Source organism: Fistularia commersonii, chromosome 3 (genome assembly GCF_037954325.1).
Source record: "Fistularia commersonii isolate RoL2024-O1a breed Wild chromosome 3, RoL_Fcom_v1.0, whole genome shotgun sequence".
NCBI classification, from domain to species: Eukaryota; Metazoa; Chordata; class Actinopteri; order Syngnathiformes; family Fistulariidae; genus Fistularia; species Fistularia commersonii.
Window position 1 is genome coordinate 9,871,808 of NC_141286.1, and position 19,369 is coordinate 9,891,176.

Here is a 19,369-nt window from a genome sequence, read left to right on the forward strand (position 1 = left end):
TGCAAGAGACTGGCAGCTGATAGTGGACCTTGGAAAACAGCTTAAGTTCCCTAGCCATATTGCAACCACCACCCTCCGTCCTGACATTGTCCTTGTATCAGAGGCCACCAAGCAAGTGATAATGCTGGAGTTGACCGTCCTGGAAGAGGCTTTTGAGAGGAAGCTCTCCAAGTACACGGGACTGGTCAATGAGTGCCAGCAAGCAGGATGGAGGGCATAATGCCTTCCAGTGGAAGTGGGCTGCAGGGGCTTTGCGGCCCGGTCCTATGCCAGCGCTCTGGGTTGTCTGGGCATTGTCGGGCAGCATAGGAGAAGAGCCATCCGCAATACCACCGAAGCGGCAGAGAGGGCCTCAAGATGGCTGTGGCTCAAGAGAGGAGAGCCATGGAGTCATGGTAGCTAGCGTGCCAACTGGACACAAGCCGGGGTTGACCTGGATGGTCACCTGGATGAGGGTGTATGATGTTGAAAGACCCGTAACACCCGATGATCCCAGGAACATCCCTGAGGATGTGTCCAGGTGCATTAGTAGATGTATTTACACAGTCATGGAATAGTAACCATGGACTATCAAAAGGGTGAGTGTTTTTATCTTCTCCCTGCACTGAGAAGAACCCTGTTTGCCGTAATCTAACTTCACACTTATTTTGGCCAAAATGTTGATGTTCCTCTGCGATACAAGGAAACCCTTCTGAGGCGTAGCAAGCTAGAAGATCTTGGACGTCTTCATTGCTACATTTCTCACAGCTCCTGTACAATTTGCTCCAAGAAACCAGCTGAGAAGTTTTAAAATAGTAAACAAAAATGCAGCACCAATGGATTAGGAGTTCACCTACATCATAGAAGCTAACTTGCTCCTCGGAACTGAGGTCTCTGGTTCCTCTGCTGTCCTGATGCACAGAGAAAAAGCCTGGTTCCTAAAAAGCTCCAAGGACGGGGCTGGGAAACCCAAATGATTTTACTAAACCTGGAATTAACAAAGTTTATTAGTTATTGCCTAGAAAAACATCATATATATGATACAAAAGGTAAGACATGAAATATGTTGCATTTATTTATAATGGCTCCATCTATTAGTAAATCCAAGTGAAAACATTTTTCTACAAGTAAGAAGGCAAAAATGAATTCCCTCCTATGAAAAATCAAATGTCATATAGTAGCAAGATAATAAAAAATAAAACAAACTAAACTAAAAAGAAAAAAAAGCACTAAAGCTCAGTTTGTACCAGTCTTTCAACATGACTCATGTGGCAGACATGATCATTATTTTATTCAAGATATCTCGCTATTTAAGGCAGTCAGTCACTCCCATGCAAAGTGAGATCATGGGAATTGTAGTTTTTCGCCATTTCAAGCTCTCAGCTGATCATATGGATGTATATATATATATTTTCCATATCCAGTTCAAATTTATTTACTATAAAAAAAAGCTATGAACAAAGTGTTGGTCAAATGGAGACCACTGGGGACCTGATGGTCGGACGTGGATTATTTGCCCTCCTCAGGTAAATAGGGCTGCAGGGCAGCGTGGAGAAGCCCCGGGGGCATCTGTGCGCCGGCACTGGGGGGGAACAGCAGGGGGTCGGCCGGGTTCAGACTACACGAGCGCTCCGGCCAGATTATTGCAGTGTGCTAAAGAGACTGGATGGGTGGGGGGTCCAGGGAGGGGGTAGTCTACAATTGCTCCCGGGGATTAACTTTGTTCAGCCATTGTAGAACAGTCGACCGCCGCAGCGGGGTTCATCAGCTTCGGCCATACTTGAGAAAAGTAGTTTGAGGGCCATTTTTTTTAGAGACTTTGGGACGGTTTGGGTGGTTAAACTTGCTTTTAGTTCAAAACCCACTCTGGTAGCAGCAAAGGGGGCGGGGGGGGCAAGCCAAAAATTGCCATTCTGTTATAACCGCCATACTACACCTCATACACAAACAGGAGATTTGTTTTGGAGCTGTGAAGCCTTTTTCTGGACTGAATATTACATCTTCACCTGTGTTTATTCTGTACATCTCAATTCAGCTGGTTGTCCATTCACTGGGATCTGAACACGCGCGGAACACCTGCTGTTTTACTTGAGTTTTTCGTGTGTGTGTGTGTGTGTGTGTGTGTGTGTGTGTGTGTGTGTGTGTGTGTGTGTTTGCGCATGAGCTCTCTCCTCTCCCTCCTCTCTTGCCTTCTGGTTGCAGTGTGACCATGGGGGCACATGGCCTGGGAACATAGCACCACCGCTCAACACACACACACACACACACACACACACACACACACACACACACACACACACACACACACACACACACACACACACACACAAACAATGTCTTTACTGCAGGTCATTTAGGAAGAGCTCCCTCTAAAGGCCATCGCTGGCATGAACTGGAGCAAACCATGCTGAGCTCAACCCGAACAATTTTCACGGTCGCAGACTAAAAACTGAAAGTTGAAAGGAAATTTCTGGAGGTTTACTGGAGACGCAGTGCGCCACCACCATCTTGATATGATCAGTCTTTTCCTAGTCTTGGAGCTTCAACACAGATAAGCTCCAACAAAACCAGGAACAGAAACCTGGTACACAAACCAGAGCAGGTGTTGGCGACAGAGACGGTATTTTTTGGCGGTACTGATGAATTAGGACGGCGAAGGACGTTCAGATCAGGGTGGAGTGTCCAGAAAGAGAAGCGGGTGGTGGAGCTGTGGACAGAACAGCCGAGCTCGGACCATATTAACTCACCAACGTGTGGAGAAGGAAAAACGATGGTGTTATAGAGGCTCTGCATGTTACAGAGCAGAAACACTGCATGGCTGAACAAATCGAGGTGTATTCTTGTAAATAGTGACCCTGTAGCTTCAAATCTACGGTACATTTTCTATATGATGCGTCTCCTTGACATCAAAATATTCATCCATTCATCATCTACACTCCTTGTCTGGCACTCATTCGCACATTATATACAGACACTCAACAATACACCTTCTCATTCACACGTAGAGACAACCATTCACTCACTCTTGTCGAAATCTTCTTGTTGCGGCAACTGGACTAGAATTTCTTACGTTAAAAAAAAAAAGTCACCCCTCATCCGAGGGAATTCAGTTCTGCCCCTTGGATGAGGGGCGAAACATCTTCAAATTGAAGTCCAGGTGCCAAAACCAGAAGATTTCAACAAGACTTTACCATGACCTGGACGACCTAGAACCCCCACAGACATTCACTCACTCATGAGTCAAACGTACAACCTAATGTAGAGATGAAAATTAACTCACTCATTCAAACATTAGACCTTAAAATTCACTCACTCGTTCGCACATCATAGAGGCAACCATTCACAGGAAATGGAGACGTAGAACAATTCACCCTCTCGCTCACGCATCAGAAAGGGACTTACAATAAAGGACTTTCTGGCTGTGAGACAGATGTGCTAACCATCATAGAAACCATGGCTTTGTAAAAAACTTTATTCCAGAAATACTAAAAACCGATGACAGAAACAAACCGATGCACTGCTGAATTCTTATTTTTCACAATACAAAGCTGTTGACCCAAGATGTCCAAATACATTTGTGATATTAAAAATAAATGAAAGTGAGATGTGTCCTGATGTTTAAAGGTTAGTGAGGAATTAATGCTTTTTTTTCCCCCCCTCTCCCTCTTCTCTTAATTGTTTGGCTTGTAGTGTTTTTTTAAAAAAGAGGCCGTGACATATGAATTAAACCTCCATTATCCACAGTTCCTTCTTTTATTATTAAATCTTTCCGCCGGGCTGTTTGTTGTCAAATGTTGGTCGTTCCTACTTCTCATGTTGTGTTTTAGATCTCAACGGTTTGATTTGATGATGGACGACCCTTCGTTTTTGCAAAAGGCGAAAAAAAACAGATTCATCAAAATGTAAATATTTTGCCGCTGGTGGTGTTTGTCGCTCAGATGAACTGCTACGTAAATAGCCTCACTGAGATGAAACAAACATGTTGACTTGTTGTTTCCGCAGCTTGTGTGCATGCATGTGTGTGTGTGTGTGCGTGTGTGTGTGTGTTCGCGAGAGTGCATCAGTGTATCCGACTCATTTTGTAACTTAATGGAGGCACCCCCTGACCCGTCAGATTGTGATTGGTCTCTGGCTCCAGCGCCGAGGATTAAACCATGTTTCCCCACATTTTGTCCCCTGTTCTTCCCTCTCCTCCCTTTTTTTTTTCCTATTTCTCCCACTCTTTTTCGCCATCACATGATCCGTTACATCACGGGATTGAGGTCAGCACTGGATTAGGGCAAGCAACGCAAGCGAGGGAGAGAGGGAGAGGGAGGGAGGCAACGCTGGAATTATTGAAAGTGAGGGAGAAGTGTGTGTTTGTGTGGGGTTGTGTTGGGGGGGGGGCATTAGCCAGCCCGCGGATGAAGAGAATGAGAAAAGAAAAGCGAGATGGTGGGATTGAGACAAAGAGAGAGGACGGTAGGGAAATAGGGATGAAGGTATGATGCAAAGTGGACAAAATGGAGAAGAACAGCTCAAAAAATAAAAAGAAGAAATCAGATTTTCCCCTGCGATTCAGGGGACTTTAACACAGCACAGGGCGAGGAGGCCGATGCGTGATTTGCTCACAAATGAATAGTTTGGGGGTAAAAAGGACCTTAAGGTGGTTTGTGTTTATCACAAGTGAATCATAGTAATAGTGGGTGTTTTGATAGTAAAGAAAGAAAAAAAATATTAAAAAGTTCAGAGAACCTGTAATAGTGCAGTTAGAGGTGGAAGAGAAAGGAAGATGGGAGGAAACCATCAACCATATATTACATCAAAAGATAAGAAGATAGAAAATGACAGACTATGACACCAACTTTAAGATCCTTGCTTACAGGACCCATTCAACATACCTCTTCACCAAGCACTACCATACTAATCCCCCCCCCCCCAAAAAAAAAGTGAACGATGAAATGAATATATGTATGTATATGGTTCTGAGATGGCTATTAGGTTGAGTGGTCACTTCTGACTTCTGATTACTGGTACTTTGGATCTTTCTTGTAAGTCGCTTTGGATAAAAGCGTCTACCAAATGACTGTAATGTAATGTAATTTCATTTACAGCAAGAGTCCAGTTCACAGGAGGAGAAAAATCGTACTTTCTGCTATTATTTGGTTTTCCAACAATACTCCGGAGTGCCAAGCTCATCGCCCGGCGTGAGTCTGCTACAAATATTAAAACAAGGGGGATGGAAGAAGTCTGGAAACCGCTGTACAAAGAATAACTCCTGGTCAGAGGTTTTCTGAGAAGGACTGAGATGAAGTATTTTGGACATATACATCCATATTTGTTGTCATATTTGGAAATTATGGATGTTCTAACATCCAAAGTCAAGAACCATCCAGATTGCTGGGAAGCTGGGATCTGTAACAGCGAGTCTCCAAGAACGACCTATTCTCTGAACTCCATGAAAATAAAATACTGCAAATGCAGGAGCGTAAAATCCTTCAAGTATCTCAAATATTCTGGTAGCCACAGTCATAGATCAGGTTCTAGTCCTATCCTTCATGCACTTGGACAGTAGAGGATGGGAACATCAACCACAGCTCCTAGAACCATCTTAGTTCCTGGTCAGTGGGTCATTTTGTGGAATGGGGGTACACCAGAGCCTCAAGGTGTTTCCTAGGTGACGCTGGACCACCTGAAAGTGACCAGACGCCGTTACGGCAGACACAGGTGTGTAAGGGAGTTTCTCCAAAAAATATACGCACTGCTGAGATACACCGTCGCATGCGGACGTCCATTGGACTGCATTATGTCATCGTCATCTTCCATGCATGTGAGTGTGTGTGTGTGTGTGTGTGTGTGTGTGTGTGTGTGCGCGCGAGGTCAGAGTTGAATCGACAACGCTTTCCATCCCATGATGCACCGGACCCCGCGAGAGCATCTGTCGCCGGCCTAGCATTGGAACCAATTTGTCATCTGGAGAGGGAGTAGGTTTTAATCCCGCCGATGAAAAGATACATGTCCCGGTAAAAAGATGGTGGCGGACGCGAAAGAGAGATAGCACAGAGGGGAGGAAGAAGAGGTGGAAGGGACGGAGGAGGAGGAAGAGGGAGACAGTAATCCCGTCTAATTCACTTAGTGTTGCGCTGAGGGAGCAGGACACTAAGAGGATTTGGGACATTCTCTAAATTAGATCAGCAAGAATAACAAACTGCAAGGAGAGGTGGAGTGGAGGGGCGGGGGGGGGGGGGCAGGAGAGGAAGCACGTCAGGTGACACTGCAAAGCGTGAAGGAAGTAGGATGCATGATGGAAGTAGGAGGTCTTCCTTGGCTTTTTAACAGGATTCCCCAATCGATCCAGGAAATAGTCAGGTGCAAAAGTTTGCCATCCACACTTGCGGCCTCGGTGTCTCCGATCACATTTGACACCCTGAACTTCCACCGGATGTCCAAACGTTCCCGTAATCCAACTGTTTTAGTCCAACATTAATCTGGGGGCGCTAAACTCTGACTTTTACTATTAGTGATATTAACTAGGTGTTAAATTGTAATCTGCAGCAAAGCCCCCGTGGTAAACCAGACAAGTATGCTGAGGTTGACAGTAGCTGGTTGATCCATTCATACTGTAATACTGATCCTGTTACAGCTGCAGGGCTGCAGATCGCTCACACCTACTTACGCGGCAGCAGTGTGCGATTTAGCGGCATTACAGCACGCCCGCAAATCTTATTCCATGACTTATGGTGTTTATAACCAAAGCTATTTCATGACAGCCAGACAGCTGATATAATGCAACATGTAGCAAAAAGAGATATGACGTTTTTATGTCCGGAAACATTGTTCTAGCAAGTAAGACGATCAGAGGGTTGAAATACTTGGTTTTATTGACGTAGCGCTGAACTGAACAGGGCGATGGAGGTCTGCCGCCCATCTATTACCAACATGTATGTTCATTTATGAATTACTCAGAAAGGGTTGTGCATTTGCCCAGCTAGAATCACCCCAGGCCTCCGTAGGCTTCAACGTTGCAACCAAAGCTCCAAGAGTGCAGTTCCAATAACTCTCCAGGATGATATTGGTTCCAAAATCTAGACTCCGCCAGATGGAACGACAGGGACTAATTTTAAGAATCCCACTAGCCAACTCCGAACAAATTTTGCAAGCCCGGGAAACGCCTCTGTAGGCAAGAAGATCTTAGACCTCTTCATCGTCCCATTTCTTGCTGCCTCAGTCTATTTTGTCCCCAGAAAACAGCAGATAAGCTGTCTCTTTTCTTTTTCCAAGTCTCGCTCCACCTCCCCTCCTTGTTCCCATCTTGAAAGTCCTCTTTCTTGTAACTGAGATTGGTCACGTTGAGGTCTTGGCTTTGAATGCGGAGACCATGTGTTGTCTCGGACGTCAATGTGAGACCATGTGAAGCAGAGTAGATGCTGAGGAACAGCAGAGACTTCTACAAACTCTTCAGTAGTGAAGTTTGACTTCATAAACCACAGAGCGTAGGGGTCAGAACTCTGTTCCTACGGTGCAATGTAAAGCATTTTTCGTTAAAGTCGAAACAGCACCACAAACAAAAGAAAGTGAATGTAGCACAAGCCAATATGGCGTACAACCTGCAAATTAAATAAAGCTGTATTCGTCCGGTCACCAACCAGTAGAACCTGGGTTTACGGATGCCCCTCATCAAGAAACAAATCAGCCAACAAATAGAGTTGTCGATCAAAATTTCAATCGAGCTGCGAACAAGCCTCAGCGCAGAAACGCACAAAAAAACTCACAAGTTTTCCGTGTTGTGGCATTGTAGCGTAGCGGCAGCTGTGTGTATTGCACCACATTCCTTACATCGTGTTCTGTTAGTGTTTTTTTTTTTCAGTAAGGTAAGGTTTTCTGTATAGCGCCCCAAAAAGTTAAAAGTGCTAGTGCTAGTGGTGTTAACAAGAAATTAAGAAATATTGTGGATCTGAATCAGGAAATAGCTAAATGTGAGAGGGGTGCTCTCGTTACAGATCTCACTAATGGTTGAATCAACCAGCTGAACAATCCTGAAGAAAAAAGATGCGCTTAAGACAGATAATGCTGTTGAAGGAGTATCTACGTTAACAAAACAAAGGTGTCAAATCTTGGAAGAAGTAGAAAAGTGATTGCCGATTTGGATTCATGGAAGACAGTGTGCTGGAGATAGAGTTAGCTAAAGAAGGCTTAACTTTTGCTGAAGAAAATGAAGCACTTCAAACAACACAGAACAGAGAGAACTTTGTCTTTAATTCCTTTCTGAATTTTTGCCACAAATAAACCCATAGAAAAAGTTTCAAAAGAGTACAGTACATTTTTGGGGGACTGGAGAACAACAAGATATACATTGAAACAGGAAAATTGATTCGTTTTCCAAACTGACTCAAATTCAACCTTGCGAGCCGAGGTTGTACTGTAGTTCCCGGGCAAAATTCGGACGTCTCAAACAGGATTCAGAGTGAGGACAACTGCTTTAAAAAGCCTCTTTCAATCTTGTTTCTGTCTTTCTGTCTGGAAACTCACCAATCAATATAAGCATTGAAGGGATCCATACTTTTGCCCAAATCCCAGATTTACCACTAGTCACTGGGGCAAAGGCATCCTTTGACTATTTTAACCTCTTGCTAGTCATCTTGGCTCCCGAGCTGCGTATTCCCGACATGCGTGTGCATGTATGCCGGCCAGCGCGCTTGGGGGGGTGGGGGATTAGGAATCGATTAAGAGGAAATTGGACCACGGGCGGGGAGGGAGGAAGACGGGGAGGAAGGGGATGATGGCGAGGCCGGTCAGCTCTGGCAGCGCGTGGCATGATTATAGCGTGGCCCCAGAGCAGGCTGGACACCAGCTTGTTCACCGGGGATTAGAGAGGGGAAAGAAATGAATCATATTTCTAAGTCCTGAGTGTATCTGCGTTTGCGTCTCTGCGCTTCGGCGTCCATATGCTGCTGCCCGGGGATTACACGACCACAGGAGGGGGGTCTGGCCATCCGCCCCAGGAACCTACCGACAACCGGTCGGTTAGAACCTGAGTTACGGAGCAGCCACTGCCGGCTGAGATGTCTGCATGCAGACAACATGTTGATGTGTGTTTTCTTGGATTAATGGTTAGATTGTGTCGTTTTTGAACATCTAGCTTACTCCAAACATTTATTGGGCTTATCTCACACAACTACACTCGGGTACAACATCCTGTTCGTGACTCAAAACTTATCATTATGTGGCACGTGGACCTTGATGCACCAGACCACCATTGAGTCTTCATCTCAATGCATGGCATCAACCGCCCATGCATGGCTCTGAACCTTCCATCAGAACCTTACCAAGCAAAGTCAGCCAACTGACAGCTGTAAATCCAGCTATTTCATCGTAAACTGGACTTTGTCGGCTAGTTCCTGCAACACCAACCCAGCCATGAATAGCTTGCGTCATACTCCTTGCACAAGTCAACAGTCCCTGTACTTCCCATCCTTTTCCGATGATAACTATTCCGGCCTTCTTGCCCGGTGTGGATATCTCGCCTCGCAATCATCGCTGTCCTACGAGTTGCATGTAAAGGTTGCTGCCATCAGCGACCCAAGGTGCCATGGATAGGCAGAGAAAAGAAACTTCCAGGTCCATCATTACTCACCCCTAGGACACTGCCCTGCTCATCTTTGCCAGTCAGTTAGGTTGCATGCTGCTTTCGGACAACCGGGTGCACTCAGACGGAGACATAGCTGGTTCCTGCAGAGTAATATGGTTATAGAGGAGGGTGGATTTGCTCCTGTGGATCAAGAGACATAATCATCGGCACTTGCCTGATGGGAGACAAGAGGCGAGCCCTTGCGGGAGGCCTCTTCATTGTCTCTGCAACTCTTTCTTCCTTATGCTGGCCTGCTGTTTCCCCCAAGGTCATGAGTCCAACCCAGAAATCCAGAGCTTCTCCAGAGTCCCGTCAAAGAAGTGAGCGAAAGGGATATGACCTGAGATTAATTTCTAATCTGGCACAAAGCGGTACCTAAGAGCTCTCAGGAGGACAAGCTCACCTGGAAAGGCTGGGACTCTGGGGGCGGACCAAAGCCTGATTAGGTTCAGACTTGATTGCCTCACCTCAGGTTCAGGTGTGCACCGGTTCACTTCAGATCCCTGCCACAGCAACACCCCATTTTACCACAACAGCAATGGTCATCTGAACACACCGTTCTGCTTCTGCTCTTCCAGGTGGACTGATCTGCCTTTGGGAACCTCTTTTGTTTACTAACAGACAGACAAGCATGATATTCCTGCTTGATCCCCTGCAGCTAGATCAATTATGGCCTCTTCGGTTACCTTGGTTACCCAAAACTAGTTCATTATTTTGGGGCTCATCTTAATAACATCAATAACATCTTATTTGAAAGTTATTCTGGGTAATCTTCACTCCAGATGGCATTGGCAATAAAAAGTCATTCATGGGAATTATTGATGTCGGAGGAGATTCATCTCCAGCCTTGTGTGATGTTATTTGGATATTTGAGTCTGGAAAAAGGACAAGTCAACTTTTCCATCCCAGGGTGATAAAATGTCTGATAACAATTGAATGGGAGCAGTGCCTGATGCATATTTGGGTCGATGGTTCTTCAGTCTCACATGTTTTGGTCATCCATTCATTCGTTCATTATCTTGTTAGGGTCACGGAGGGAATTGGGGGTGGAGACAATTGCTCTACCTCCTGTGCCATGAAAACCCAGGTTCACCCTGGGCTGGTCCCCAGCTGATCACAGGGCCACATATAGTGACATGCAACCATTCACCCTTTCATTCACAGGTCATATAAACACATACAACATGCACCCCCTCATTCACACTTTACATAGAGACATACAACCATTCACTCAATCACACATCATATATAGACTTGCAACCATTCACTCCCTCATTCAAACATCATATAAAAAAGAACATTCACCCTCTCACTCAACCATCATCCTCTCACTCAACCATCATATAGAGACATGTAACATTCACCCTCTCGTTCACATTTTACATAGAGACATAAAACCATTCACTCATTCATATGGCATTTCGAGACATACACCCATTCACCCTCTCATTCACACGTCATATATAGACACGTAACCATTCACTCCCTCATTCAAACATCGTATGGAGACAGAATATTTACCCACTCACTTACCCATCATATAGAAACATGCAACCATTCGCCCTTTCATCCACATGTAACTTAGAAACCTAAAACCAGGTGTGCCCAATACGCGATCTACCGGTCGATAGCAAAGGTAGTGTGGGTAGATCGCGTGGCATTAAAACGTAAACATCAGCCTATCATCCTCACTATGAAATTTGTCACTTGACTGACAGTCAGTCTGTCTAATCTGACCTTTTCTGACACAGGCATCACTGCGCATATGCACATAACAGCGCATTGTTGCAAGTTAGCGAGTTAGCCACCAATTTATGTCTTCTAAACTTATGAGTATAAAAATGAATGGGGAGCTGGACCAAGTAAAATGACTAAAACGTATCACTTCCATAAGATATGGGAGGTGGACATTTTTTTAACTATGTCATTTTCAAAGTGCGTTTGCCTCATCTGCTGGTCTTCCATTGTTATACCGAAAAAGGGAAATGTGGAGCGTCATTTTCAGACAGTTCATAAAAACCACGGCACTGAAAAGTGAAAAGTGAGCTGAGAAGGAGAAAGGTGAAGGAACTAAAATCCCAGCTGTCAGGACAGCAGTCATTTTTCTCACAGCTAACTTCAACCATGCTGCTGACTCCATTCGAGTCATCAGAATAAGATATTTACAAAAAACAATACCTTGTTGTGGTGTGCCATAAGGGTTCATGCAGTTATGCAAGATCAACAAACATTTATAGTGTTAAGTATACCCAGTAGATATATAGATAAATATATATTCAGCATTTTTAGTGGAGGTACATCATTTTCACATGGTCATCTGAAAAGTAGCTCACAAGGCAAAAAAGCGTGGGCACCCCTACCCAAAACCATTCACTCATTTGCATGGCTTATAGGGACATACAACCATTCACATCTAACCTAAAAACATGGAACCATTCATTCATTCACACATCATATATAGACATAAAACCCTTCACACATCATGCAGAGACAACCAACCTTTCACCCTTTCATTCTTAGTCTGGACAAGTCAGGGTCTCCGGCCTTGTCCCCTGCTTTTTGCATGTCCTGGCGGGGCCTCGAACGCTTGGCAGCCCATCACCTGGAGCACTTTGGACCAGCAGAACTCGCTATTATGGTTGTCAGTAATCTGTTTTCTGTCCCCTCAGCCCAGCAGCTTCTCATCTCTGCCTCACACCCACTCAACCTCTTGTACGGATTAACGGGAACGCTCCCAGAAACCGATTCCGCCGTCCCAACGCTGAGGAGACGCAGGAAGGGGAGGGGGTGAGGAGTGACATGACAGAAGATGACGACGACCCCGCGGGGTTTAATAAAGTCATTTTTAATGTCTCAGAAACATCATAGCTATCTAGCGTGGTAGTGGTGAGACTGGTCAAACACAGGTGACAAATGAAATATACAAAATAAGAATGTTCATTCATGACAGAAAAGAAAAAAAAAATAAGCAGAGAAGATTATAGTAATGCAAAAAGATAAAAGTAGAGTAAGTGATTAATATGCGTGTACAGCATTGCATCCTATTACTGCTACTTTTACTGGATGAACCCCTGAGTTTGAAAAGAAAAACAAAAGAAGCAGAAACCAGAACAAATATAAACAGAAAAGAAAAAAAAATGAAATAAAATAAAAAGTTGGCAGTTCTCTAGAAATTAAGAAAAGAGAGATTCTGTTGCGCGGAGCGTCTGTGGAACACGTGGCTGGAACCAGACATGATTGCATTTCTGAGTCTCTCATATTTACAAGGAACACCGATGAAGAAAAAAAAGGACATTAGCAATATCCGTGTCAGCTGAAGATGTCATATCAACGATAATAATACTGATGATAAACTCGACATAATTACCACAATTATTATTATTATATTTTTTTTACTTCAATTAATTCACGAATGTTTAAAAGAAACATAATATTTAAGTCTAATACAAAAAAAAAATCAGACATCAAAGATACATCAAATACATATAGTGGTAGCTGTCGCATCTCTGCAGGCCGGAGCCGAGAGAGGCACCGGCCTCTCTGTGCAAAGGGGGGCCGAGCGGGCCCTTCCCTTTCTCCGGGCGCCGTCCATCAACTGTCCCCGTCCAACACCTCGCCAGTGACGCAGCTCAAACGAAAGAAAAAAAAAGGAATCATAAAGTTCTTTTTTTAGATTGGAGTACTGCTTCGACGACCCTGGTGCGGTGGTTGGCGGTGGAGGGATGGGACAGGGGGGGCCACAGTCGAATGCCAACAGCCACAAAGCGACCATTGTTGCCCAAATTTGTCCGGAGCTGATCCTATTAAACTAACAATGTCGGAGCCATTCCGCTAACGATTACAGCCATGCTCAAAGGCAACGGGTTTGTACTGCGGTCACCCGGGTGACCAAGTCCGCTCCCTCCGCCCGGCAACAAGTGGAGGGGGTCGGCGTGATGCAAGGCCTTCACACGGCGAGTCGTCCGCCTCCGCTTTTTTTTTTTTCCACATGTCCGGGTGGGAGCAGAGGAGTGGGGTTTTCTGGGGGGTGTTGAGCTGGACGTTAGGTGAGTCAGCTCTCTTGGTGGACAGCAGCTTCATACATATATATCTCTATATATATGAAAAAAAAATATATATACACACGACGACGAACGGAAGCTGGCGAAGCCGAGGCCTCTGAACAGTTCCTAGGGCCGAAGCGGACATGCCGAAAATGGACAATGAGCCGAGCCGTCGATCAAATGAGGAAAGCCACAGCCCACGAAGCCCCCCCCCCCCAAAAAAAAAACCTTGCAGACCTTCCCGCCAGGAGTGATTTTTACAAAAAACGATTTACCCGCTGCGGCTGTGTTTCTAAGTCACGTGATTCACAAACACTACGACGTCGCGGCTGCGCCTCGAAAAACAGCTAACATGAAGAGATTTGTCGATCGATTTCCGTGCCCGCCTCTTCTAAAGATACTGATTCGGGGTTTCCTTCAACTTTTGATTTGACCCCCTCCCTGCCTACCCACCCGCCCGCCCCCCTCTTCGCCCCAACTTCTCTGCATTTACAAGACCTGGAACTTCCAGGAGTTCTGGTCTTTGTAGTCCAGACAATCGGTGGCGTTGAAATTGAGCTTCCAGGCAGCTTGGTCCTTGTAGTCCAGACAGTCGACCGCGCCGAAGCCCAGTGAGGCGGCCGTGTAGCCCTGGGAGGAGAGCGAGGCGGGGGACTGGCTGAGGGGCCCACCCATGGAGGAGGCGGTGATGGGGCTCAGTGCGCCTCCCGTGCCCGACAGCTGCGGATGCATCGGGGACAGGTAGGAGCTACAGTCCAGGCCAGTGAAGTAGGAGGAGGAGCCGGCGTAGCTCTGGCTGTAGGCCGGGGCCTGGGTGTAGGTCATGGGGTAGGTGGAGGTACGCTGCATGCAGGGGGTGGTGGAGGCGGACAGGGGGTCTGGCAAGGGGGAGATGGAGGCGGGGCTCCAGATGGACACCGTGGCGCTGGCGGAGCTGGAGCTTGGGGTGATGGCTGTGCCCGGCGGAGGGGGCGGGGGGCTGTAGGGTCCGTTGCTCTGGTTGGCGCCGGCATCAGCGCTGGCCTCTCGGGCCGGGGAGGCCTTCTTCTTTGGGGGCCGCGGTTTGGACTGGCCCGTGCTTTGCTGCTGCTGCTGGCGGCACTTGGCACGACGGTTCTTGAACCAGACCTGCAGAGGAGGGGGCCGAGTCAAAGAAGGGGGGGGGGGGTCAGGAACGAGGGGTTTGGGAGTTACCACCATCCAAACACTGGATATTTGGACCTACCTGGACTCTGGACTCTGGCAGGTTGATCTTCAGGGCCACCTCCTCCCTCATGAAGATATCCGGATAGCGGGTTTTGGCAAACAGGGCCTCCAGAATGTCAAGCTGCGCACGCGTGAATGTGGTGCGTTCACGGCGCTGCTTGCGCGGCGTGCCTGCAGGATTCAAAAAGACGTTCATTATAATTATAATATTCATCATTTTATCATAATGATTTAACATCATTACTGTTAATATTATTACGAGATTATTTTAACACGTAAAAGGCGATTTTTCTAAAACGGATTCCATATAACCGGATCAGATTATTATTATTAGCAGTAATTTTATTATTACGTTATTATTTTTCGTTAGAAGAATTTCATCTAAATGCATGTGTAATTTAAACGCGGCTGTTTCGGTTCAGATTTAGACATTAATTTGCTTATTTGTTGTTATTACTACCCCCTTTTCGTTCATTACCGAGTTTTTATGTTCGTTTGTCACCACGGGAAAGTATTTCTTATGCGTGAATCCCGACAATACGAGGATTAAAATACAAATTTCGATTCGTTTCAAACTTCGATGCAAAAAATGGAATCGGAATCGTGGAATAAAAAAAAAACAAGCCCCGGTAATCTGCGTGGGTTGGAGGCCCCGGGGCCCTCAGATTAAATCTGCCTTCTGTCGTGGGTTTCAGTCAGTCTCTGACAGACGCCGTGGGGGGGAGCGCGCGTGTGTGTGCGTGGGGGGTATTCAAGAACGAACGAGTCCACGCGTGGAAAAAAAAACCCACAAACACGCATATCCATAAACACAATGCGCATCTATTTGTAAATAGGTTACAGGATGCACGCAGCAGATTGTGTGTGTGTGTGTGTGTGTTTAATCGGTGTGAGAACAGCCTGCTCCTCCATTCACACACTTTATTATTCTTTGTTTTTTTTTTTGTTTTAATTTATGACTCCCTAATCTCTCTCCACCCCACCCCGCCACCCCTTATCCTACAGGTCAGGCAAACACGAGTCACCCCCTTTTCCACGCTGCATTTTCACACACAAATATATATATTAAATCTATAAAAGAAAGAGTTCCTCACAGAGAAGTAGGAGTGTGTACTCACTGGGATATCCCACGGCGGCGGTGTGGAGCAGATCCATGCCGGGCCCGGTCAGCGTTAACCCGTTCACGGCGTAATGGGGTTGCTTAATGTAGGACATCATGCCTCCTGCCGGCTTTAAAACGCTCCCTCTCTCCCTCACTCTCTCTCCTCTTCTCTTCACACCGGGGGCCGGCTCTGCGGGCTAGTCTCCGTGGTGGAGGGGGTGGGGGTCTCTATTCCTCTCTCTCTCTCTCTCTCTCTCTCTCTCTCTCTCCCTCCTTCACCCGTAGTTGTTTGTCCCTGTTTGTTTTTCCTCCTCTTTCTTGTTTTCCTTTCTCTTGTCTGCAGAGGCCTCCTCCGGCTCTCCCTCCTTCCCTCCTTCTCTCTCTATCTGCAGGTGCACCGCACTATCACCTGTGGAACTAGCGCGCTGGAGCTTCTATTTGTAGTCCCAAGAACTACAAAAAAAAAAAAATAGAAATTAAAATCTCGCGAGTTTAGGAAGTTAGTTGTTATTCCCTCTCTTTCTTGCTTTTCTCTGCAGAGCCCCCCCCTCTCTCTCTCTCTTCATGTAAGTGCGCCGCCGGGCGAGCTTCTATTTGTAGTTCCAAGAACTACAAAAAAAAATAGAAATAAAAATCTTACGAGTGTAGGTACCTATTTGTTATTCCCTCTTTGTTGTTTTCCCCTGCAGATGCCTCTCTTTCTCTCTCTCTCTCTCTCTCTTTCTGCAGACGCGACCCTCACCTGTGGAACTCGCACGCGTGAGCAAACGTCTATTTGTAGGCCCTAAGAACTACAAAAAAAAATAGAAATAAAAAATCTCACGAGTCTAAGAAGTTAATTTAAAGAGATTAAGGGGGATTCTTCCCTCCAGCAGGTGCGATGCGATGCGGGGTGCAGAGAGTCGTCCGGTGTCCGTGCGGCTTCCGAGGACGCGACGCGCACAAGTGAGGCGAGTCGAGACGAGGCGGGCTAATTAGAAGCAACTTCTTACCCAAGTAGACACCCAGGGTCCTCCCCCTCCCTGCCCCCCCCCACTCCTCCCTCCATCCCTCCCCCCTCGGAGGACGCGCCCACGCAAAAGCGCGCACAAGCAGGCTGTCGGTGGTTTCATTAAATGTTACATATATAGATATATATAATCTAAAGGTGTGGTTTTATTCCGACAGCAGGAAATGTTTTCCTGTGAGGATCGCACTGCAAAGTAAAACCAAAAAAAGTTGTATAAAGTGCACCTGCACGCACCGCTACAATCTCGACGGCTGTATATCTATTATTTACAGTCTTAAATAATAAACCGTGTGTCGTTTGCACAATCCGGCCTCTCGAGAACGGCGCGGCGACCCTGTCACGGCTGTGGAGCCTGAGGTAGAGCAACCGGAGGAGGAGGAGGAGGAAGAGGTGCAGGCCGGATTAGGGGTCCACACAAAGACCACCTTGTTCTGCTATTAAATCCCCTGCTGATCCCCAGCATGCTCCATCACCCATTCATGGGCTGGCCAATAATAATAATAATAATAATAATAATAATAAAATAATGATTATATATATTTACAAATATGTAAAAAACCGCGTGGCAACATTTGATTTTTTTTTCATTTCAACAAACGGCCCCGCCGTTGTCTTATGTCTTATACGTTTAAATTATAAAGGATACACGCTGCAAAAAACGCTATTACAACAAAAAATGCAATAGAATACAATGTGCAAATATATATATGAAATTTCAATCAAACGTAAACAAAAGCGGTCTTAAAAAATTGTGGACGCCCCTTCGTTATTTGTTAGCTTGTACGCATGCGCGGAGAAAATAACTCCAATTTAACGACCGAAATTTCAAGTAATTTATTATCAAGATAATATTATTTTACAAATTGCGAAAGAGCCTCATACACGGATGTCACTCAATACACACCGTCATGCATATACATTAAAACAATCACACACACACACGGGCGTCCCCGCAGACCGGGCCTGTGACATCCTCCACGGCGAGACAATTCCACAGCGTCCAAAGCCGATTCTATGCGCTTGTTAATTGAATCGGATTTCGTATAGTTTAAAATCCACACACACACACACATAGGCGTGCACTCTCTCTCTCTCACACACACACACACACAGACTCATGTAGCTACAGGCCAAACTGTATAAGGGGTTTATCTAGCTGTGTAAAGCCAAAGCGGAGATATAAAGACACACACAGAGCTGCGGGGAGACTCAAACAGAGTGTGTGAACGTTTTCCAATAAATTGTCTCTCCGGGGAAAGTGTGTGTAAGTGTACGTGTGTGTTTGAGTGTGTGTGTGTGTGTGTGTGTGTGTGTGTGTGTGTGTGTGTGTGTCTTCGTCCTGAGCGGGAAGAGCGACAGCCCGTTGGACGCCTCACCTGTTTCCGCCGCTGCAGGTTTGTTTGTTTGTTAGCTTGTTTTTTGTTTGTCTGTTTCTTGTAGTCGGTACCGGTACCGGGACTACATTTCCCAGAACCCACTCTGGAAGAAAGCGGGGAAAAAAAAGCAAAACAAACCAAAAAAAAACGGCAGGAATAGCACGAGACTTCAAACTGGCCAATGGCTTGGAGAGCGCGTGCGCGCGCACAGCGCTATACTCACGCGCGCGCCTCGCTGCGCACCTGCCGCGCTCGTGCATTTTAACGAACGGATGCGCGGGTGCGACACGCACGCACGCATGCACGCACGTACGCACGAACTATTCATTTTAAATTGTTGAGAATAAAAAACCTAAAGAAAGGCAGAAGCAGCTAATGCTAAAAAGCTATCAGGCCCCTTTGGCTTTAGAGCTGCATACCCTAAGAAATCTCCCCTTTAAAAAAACAACATAGATTTAAAATGGCTTCATAAATAATATACATATTTTATTTCATTTTATTTTTTTAAAAGAGATTGCATTTTAAAACGCCACTTTGTGTGTTTTGGTGTCAGTTTCTGGTTACAACCAGACAGAGCGGGTTCTGTCACAACCAGACAGGGATGTTTTACTTTTGGAAATAAGCTGAATTAATGCAAATCAGCTTGAAATATATTTGAAATAACCTCTGATGCATTTGAATGGCAGAGATCTGCCCGATAATTTACGTGAGGGGCCTAAAGATCAGGCAATATGGCTTGAATCAATCTACTGTGCGGGCCTCTTGAGTTACAGGAGGCCTGCACCTCCGACCAAAGCTCCGTGATTTCATGCCAGTTTCGGTGTCTGCTGTTTGAATTCGATTCTGGGGGGGGAATTGTATTTTTCTGGTTTGAACCGCGAACTGTGTTGAAACACAATTCACCCCGTGTTCCCTGATACCATAAACACGCAAACGTGCATCTTAAGATAAAAAAGGACGGCCGTTTCTCCGTCCCACCGTGGGGAACTTCACCACCACAAATTTCAGCTTCATGTTAAGGTGAGGTGTTTTAACTGCTGCGTGATG

General features: G+C 45.9%; 1 protein-coding gene across 1 annotated transcript; it reads right to left on the reverse strand.

The window, feature by feature from the left end:
* Window positions 1-14,090: 14,090 nt before the first annotated feature.
* LOC147235451 (homeobox protein otx5-like) lies at window positions 14,091-16,905 on the reverse strand. The gene is made up of 3 exons (XM_086143569.1): window positions 15,954-16,905; window positions 14,855-15,006; window positions 14,091-14,757 (listed from the first exon to the last, which is right to left on the reverse strand). The coding sequence occupies exons 1-3, from the start codon at window positions 16,051-16,053 to the stop codon at window positions 14,119-14,121; spliced, it is 891 nt and encodes a 296-aa protein (XP_085999695.1). The 5' UTR covers window positions 16,054-16,905; the 3' UTR covers window positions 14,091-14,118.
* Between the last annotated feature and the right edge of the window lie 2,464 nt (window positions 16,906-19,369).